This window comes from Galeopterus variegatus, unplaced genomic scaffold (assembly GCF_000696425.1).
Source record: "Galeopterus variegatus unplaced genomic scaffold, G_variegatus-3.0.2 Scaffold604, whole genome shotgun sequence".
In the NCBI taxonomy this organism is placed as follows: domain Eukaryota; kingdom Metazoa; phylum Chordata; class Mammalia; order Dermoptera; family Cynocephalidae; genus Galeopterus; species Galeopterus variegatus.
The window spans coordinates 508,213-515,497 of NW_007726715.1; the positions used below are offsets into that span (position 1 = coordinate 508,213).

A 7,285-nucleotide genomic window follows, 5' to 3' on the forward strand; every position below is an offset into this window, starting at 1 on the left:
GATAATATTTGCCTTTTTCACTCTTATTCTCTACTAATACACAGGAGTTTTCCAAAGCCCCATGACACATGATGTCACAATAGGTTGGATGCAGAAGCAGATATAAGAATCCAAATGTCTTCTATTAAGCCAAACATTAACAAAAAAAAGTCTGTAACAATATAAAACTATGCCTCTCTTCTCGCTATTTTTTGTTTCCAAAGATAGTTATTTTTCATAAAGACATATTACTTATGTTAATATATAATAAACTTATTGTCTTTAGATGAATAAACAGTTTTTAAATTTCTCAGTTTTAAAATCTAATGTGATAAATATTATTAATTATAGTTATGCACTACTTAACAAAGTTTTGGTCAACAAAAACTCACATATAAGATGGTGGTACCATAAGATCATAATGGCCATACCACATAGCTTATGTGTGTAGTAGGCTACACCATCTAGACTTGTGTAAGTGTACTCTATGATGTTTCCGTAATGATTAAATCACCTAATGATGCATTTCTAAGAACATATCCCCATCATTAAGCAACACATGACTGTATAATTCACATAAGTAAACATGCTTTGGAGTCTGCTCTGATTAGAATGTCCCCTCAAACTCATGTTGGAACTTAACCTCCAATATGGTGGTAGAAGGTGGGGCCTTTAGGAAGTGACTGGATTGTAAAGACGGTGTCTGGTGATTGATCCATTCATGTAGTAATGGATTGATGGTTTAATTGGTTGTCATTGGCATGGTTCTGATGGCTTTATAAGGACAGCAAGTGAGAAGGTTAGCTTGCTCGCTTGGGCCATTCCTGCCATGTGATACCCTGCACTGCCACAGGGCCCTGTAGAGAGTTCCCACCCAGAAGAAGGCCCTCACCAGATGCACCCTGTGGACCGTGGACTTCCTGACCTCTGAAGCTGTAAGAGATAAATTTTATTTCTTTATAAATTACCCAGTTTCAGGTATTCTGTTACAAGCAATAGAAATGGACTAATATAGGGTCTTCAATAATTTTCAAGATCATAAAGAGGTTCTGAGACCAAAAAGTGTAAGACATGCTGATCTAGAGCAGGGGTTGGCAAACTAGAGCCTGTGGGCTAAATCCAGCCCTGTGCATGTTTTATAAATAAAGTTTTACTGAAACACAGCCTTGCCATTTGTTCACATAATGTATATGGCTTCTTTTGAGCTACACCTACCCATATGTGTAGTAGAAAGAGAACCAGCTTTAAAGAAACAGACAAATGGGTGAAGGGCAAGCCTCAGTATTCCTCTGAACCTCAGTTTCTTCATCTGTTAAAATGGGAGTAATAAATAGCCTTAGGGACGGGTGAAGTTAACAAGAAATAACAGGGGTGAAGGAACCTGGAGCAAGAAACACTACTCAGCCCTGCAGTAAAGTAAGCTGTCTGATGTGACTTGGCTCTCTCTGGAAGCTAGCAATGTGGCATTTGGGCATTAAAAAAGCCGGGGCTGGACCCTTCTCTGTGTCCCTCCCTCCTCCATGTCCCCCCACCTCACCTCCACCAGCTTCACTACGTTGGGGTGGTCCAGCTTTTTGAGGATAGCGATTTCCTGGTATACTTGCTCAATGGGGCCCCTGGGCTGAATGCAGCTCCCTGGGGCTAGCCGGGTGCCTCGGGGTGGAGGGCGACCTGGAGGAGACACAAATGAACCCAGTCAGGCAAAAAGACTTTCCTCTGCAGAGGGCAGGTGCAGGTGGCATGACCAATGGGGAAGGGTCTTAGCAGGGTGGAGTGGCTGGTGCCATGAGGGGCTTTAACTAGCCTTCTCCTCATCTGCTGGAAATCAGTGAGGCTGGAGCCCTGGCCCACCTGCTCAGCCTGTCATTCCCCTCCTTCCTGTCACATGCCCCAATCCACAGTGAGAGGCAGGAGTTCACCGAAGTAACCAGGGTCTGGGTCAGTATCTCAATTCCCAGGGTGAGACAATCACTTCTCCTCTCTGGAACTCAGCCTTTCCACTCCATAAAATAGACATGAACATTATCCCTGATCTCCTTAACTCATGGAAATAGCACAGATGTAAAATGAGGCCAGAGAGAGGAAAAGAAGTAAGAGTCAATGAGAGAAAAACAAAAGACCATGCCAGAAAGGAGAGGCCCTCAGTTCACTGCTTGGCCCTGCAGTGAATGACAATCAATAAGTCACAAAGATGTAAAAGCCCATAGTCAAAACACTTATTATGTCACATACTCTATGTAAGTAAGGGTCTAAGTGTGATTAACAGAATGAATGTATATGTGATCAGCCTCGAAAAAGGAAAGGCAAAGGTACAGGTGTCAGAAGTGGGATGAGACGGAGGAAAGCCAAGCTCAAAGGAAAGAGGAGAGAGCTAACAGCCTCATCTTACAAAGTGAGGAAGTGGGAGACACAAGCGACATCAGCTGTAACAAGGAGGAAGTGACATGTATATGACAGAGGAGCTAAACATCGTGGCATCATTTTATTGTCTGGTTGGGGAAAGGGAGGTGTATGGTCCAAATGTCTATGTCCCTCCCAAAATTCATATGTGGAAACCTAATTCCCAATGTGACGGTATTAGGAGGTAGGACCTCTAGGAGGTGATTATGTCAAGAGGGTGGGGTTAGTACCATTATAATAGAGATCCCAGAGAGCTGTCTAGCCTCTCTGACATGTGAGGACACTGTGAGAAGGCGCCATCTATGAGCCAGCCTCCAGAACTGTGAGAAATAAATGTCTGTTGGTTATGCCACCCAGTCTATGGTATCTTGTTAAAGCAGCCCAAGTTGACTATGACAGAAGGAAAGGAATGGCTTAAGCAGACAAAATTCCCATCAGTCACTGGAGGAAGTCCAAAGCAGATATCAAAAACTGATAAATTGTTAAAAAGCAACACAAGGATAGTATCTGGTTCAGAGTTTGAATAAGCAGGATAAACCAGGGTCCTAGCATTAGAATGGGGTTTATGTTTCTCCTTATCTAATTTATCTTTTTGGCACAAGCTGACATGTTGCCCAGCACTGTTGGCGGAGCTTAGGCTGGAGCAGCCTCTGCTAAGCTCACCTCGGGTCTCTCATCTGACCACACACAGTAATTACTAGCAACTAAAAGAGCTAAGTGGCAGGAAGAAGGAAGAGTAGAGTAAGAAACTCATTCTCCATTATAAACCATTCTTTGACTTTTCTTTTGGTAGACATAATTCAAATACTTTAGGGTATTTATATTCTTTTAATTCACCACTTAAAATGCATACTTTAGTGGGTTTTAGTACATTCACAACCATCACTACTATCTAATTCCAAAACATTTTCATTGGCCCCTTGACCCAGAAGCCCCATACCTACCAGCAGTCATCCCTCATTCCCTCTCCCCAAGCCCGTGGCAACCACTGATCTACTTTCTGTCTCTGTGGATTTGTCAGTTCTGGACATTTCATATCAATGGAGTCATACAATAGGAGGCCTTTTGTGTCTGGCTTCTTTCACTGAGCACAATGTTTTCAAGATTCTCTGTGGATTTGTCAGTTCTGGACATTTCATATCAATGGAGTCATACAATAGGAGGCCTTTCGTGTCTGGCTTCTTTCACTGAGCACAATGTTTTCAAGATACATCCATGTTGTAGCATTAGTCAGAACTTCATTCCTTTTTAATGGCTGAGTAATATTCCATTGGATGCATACACATTTTGTTTACTCATTCATCTGCTGATGGACATTTGGGTTGTTTCTAATTTTTGGTTACTGTGAATAATGCTACTATAAAAATTCAAGTACAAGCTTTTGTGAAAACATTTCAATTCTCTTGGGTGTATATCTTGGAGTGGAATTGTTGGGTCATGTGGTATCTCTATGTTTAACATTTTCAGGAACTGCCAGACTGTTTTCCTATACTGGATTTTTAACCTTGATACCTGTACTTTAATAAATATTTTTAAATGAAAATGAACAAAGAACCTCTTCAGGAGGCTCAGCACTGTCTTCAGGAAGAAGCCCTGAGTGGGATGGGGTGTCCACCAAGGGCGGGGACACCACTTGGTGGTGTCTTGCCCAGGATGCTGCACCTAGGAACAAAGGCCCTGGCCCGCCAAACTCACGTGGAAAGCCAGCCTGTCGGATCAGCTTCTTTTTGGACAGCACCTTCATTGCCTGCAGGAGAAAAGACCCCATGTCCTGGTTAAAGAAGGAAGGAGGGAGGAGGGGAGAGGGAGGAGGGGAAAGGGAGGACTCCCTCCACTCCAAGGCCTGTCCAAACTCCTGGCCCTCTGGCAGCCTTGGGACAATGTAGTGAGCACCCCATCACCAGAGAGGATCGAGGTGCTACTGGGTGTGTGAGGCTGGACTCTCGGAGTCCCTCCAACACTGAGGGTGCTCCGTAGGTTCTTGACAAACTCTCCCAGCTGGGAAATCATGAGCCTTGGTACTCACTGCCACTGAATCAAAACACAAGTGAGCTGGAGTGACAGGCAAAGGAGGGGTACATCTGGCTGCTTTGGACATGGGGACACATCACTTGCCCAAGGTCACACAGTTGGCACATGGGAGAACCACGATTTGAACCTACAATGGACTGATGTCAAAGCCTCATCTCCAAGGGCAACTTGTTGAGCTACTTACTGCCTTATTCTCAGTACTATGGAAGATACAGAAATGGCAGCTCAGAGTAAGGGAATAAGAGGCATCTGCTGAATGAATAACTCTTCCTGGGCCAATCACTCTACCTCCCCACTTCCCCATCTGTAAAATGGGTATACCACTTCCTTCCTAATACACAAAATGAACATGACCTAAGAATAAAATGACACAACTGCTATGAAAACCTTCCAGGAAGCTGAGTGCTGGAAAGGTGGCTTCTCTTTGGACAAGGACGGGGAGCAGGAGGGGAATATAGATACTTACATAGTAGGTATTGTCATTTTCATTGTAGGCCAACTTGACCACACCATAGGAGCCCTGGATAAAGGGAGATGCCCATGACATACTATCCAGAAGTTACAATCTGCAAAATGAGGACCCTAATGCAGAGGTTGCAAACTAGCAGCCCTTTGGTTAAATCTGCCCTGCAGCTGTATGTCATTGGACCTGCAGTTTTTACAAAGTTTGAATTAGTTGAGAACTTTTAAAAACATAAAGACCTGATATAAAAATCCAGATTCTCAGCCTCTTTTGACAAAGCTGGAAGATCTAGCCACATGCAGCCTCATTTCCATGTTAACAGTTTACCAGAGACCTCACTACTCCTTACTCTCATACCTAGCCTGCTTCGATCATGGAGCCTTCATCTCCATAAATTAACAATTTGCCACAGTCCTCACCACTCCCTACTGCATTATACCTAGAATGCCTCACTCATTTATTTCACTCACTTGTTTTCTACCGGCATTTGAGTTTCTAACTGTTGCAATGATACTGCCCACTGGCTGAAGCAAAAGCAAAAATAGATTGGAGGGTAAAAATAGATTAGGGGACAAAAACCCTACTAATGTGATGGGGATGTAACTATCACTATGATGATACGGGATTTCTCCAGAAGCTTTCTGAGCTTTTGCAGAAACACATTTAATTTTAAGGTAAAAAACACAAAACATTAAAAAACCTTAGACCATTAATGACAAAACCCTCCCACCAACCTGGCCTCCAAACACTCCTACTCCCTGCTCTAGAAGGTTCCCTCCACAACATCTGAGACATCCCTGGTGAATGCAGAAAACCAGCCTGGCTCCTGGGATAGTTACCTTTCCAATTTCATCCTTCAGTGTGTACTGATTCAGCTGCACGCAGTCCTAGAAAGTAAGTAGAGACACATGGAAAATGAACTAAATTTGCAAATAGATAAAATTTTCACAAACTAAACATATACATGTAATCAGAACCCAAATCAAGAGCTCCCTAGAAACTCCTCCCAGTCACTGCCCCCTCTCCACGGTGACCACTATCCTAACTTCAAATAGCACATTTTTTTTTTTGGAGGCTGGCTGGTAAGGGGATCCAAACGCTTGACCTTGTTACCAGTACCATGCTCTCCCAAGTGAGCTAACTAGCCAGCCCAGAACAGCACAGATTTTGCTTGTTGTTGCACTTTGTCAAAACATAATCATACAACATGTACTCTTTTAACACCCATTTTAAAAGATTATTCCCACTTTTTTTTTTTTTTTTTTTTGGTGGCTAGCTGGTACAGGGATCCCACTTTTAAAAAGTAAACAAGTAACCGTGACTACATTGTACAGTAAAAATATAAAGTGATCAGGGGTTTGGATCCCTGTGCAGGCCAGCTTCCAAAAAAACCAAAAACAAAAACAAAAAGTAAGGTGATATAAGAAAAGAAAATCTGTGCGACCTTGGGGTAGACAAAGGTTTCTTAGATAATTCACAAAAAAGTACAAAACACAAAAGGAAACAAATGATAAACTGGACTTCACCAATAGTGCTCTTCAAGACACTATTAAGAAAACAAAAAGGCAAGCCCAAGACAGAAACTACTCATCACACATGTATTACACAAATGACTGGTATCCAGAATATATGAAGAACTCTTACAACTCAATAAGACCAGCAACTCAGTTAAAAAACGGCAAAAGATGTGAACAGAAATTTCTCCAAAGAAGTTAAACAAGTGGCCAACAGGCACATGAAAAGATGTTCAACATCATTAGTCATCAGGGAAATGTGAATTAGAGCCACATACAACTAGTCTGGCTCATGTTGCAAAGACTGACCAGACCAAGTGTTAGTAAGAATTCAGAGTAAATGAAACCTTCACACGCTGCTCGTGGGAATGTAAAATGGTGCAACCTCTTTGGAAAACCCTTTGGTAATTTCTTAACATATGCCCACCATATGACCCAACCATTCTACTTCTAGGTATTTGCCCAAAATGAAAACATGTTTACAAAGACTTGTATACAAATGTTCACAACAGCTTTATTTGTAATAGTCAAAAATTGGAAGCAACCCAAATGTCCATCAAGAGGTGAATGGAAAAACACACTGTGGTACATCCGTACAATGGAATATTACTCAGCAATAAAAAGGAACAAATTATTGATACACACAACAACACGGATGAATCACAAAATCATTATGCTGTGAAAGAAGCTAAGCTAAAAAAAGAGTACATACTAAATGATCCCACTTACATAAAATTTATTACTTGCAAATTAATCTATAATGATTTTTTAAAAAGCAGAGGCCAGCCCAGTGGCGCACTGCTACAGTGCGCCGCTTGGGAGTGCGGTGGCGCTCCCACCGAGGGTTCAGATCCCACATACAGACCGGTTCCCGCTCACTGGCTGAGCGAGGTCCGGG

At 42.4% G+C, this 7,285-nt stretch overlaps 1 protein-coding gene across 5 annotated transcripts in view; it reads right to left on the reverse strand.

Moving 5' to 3' along the window:
• Positions 1–7,285, reverse strand: part of CAMKK2 (calcium/calmodulin-dependent protein kinase kinase 2, beta) — a 31,888-nt gene that overhangs the window by 20,250 nt on the left and 4,353 nt on the right. For all 5 annotated transcript variants that reach the window (XM_008570460.1, XM_008570459.1, XM_008570458.1 and 2 more), the window contains exons 2-5: positions 5,713–5,760; positions 4,877–4,930; positions 4,075–4,126; positions 1,517–1,650 (exon numbers count right to left, since the gene is read on the reverse strand). In XM_008570460.1, coding sequence (XP_008568682.1) covers positions 1,517–1,650; positions 4,075–4,126; positions 4,877–4,930; positions 5,713–5,760 — 288 coding nt within the window. The remainder of the gene's footprint in view (positions 1–1,516; positions 1,651–4,074; positions 4,127–4,876; positions 4,931–5,712; positions 5,761–7,285) is intronic.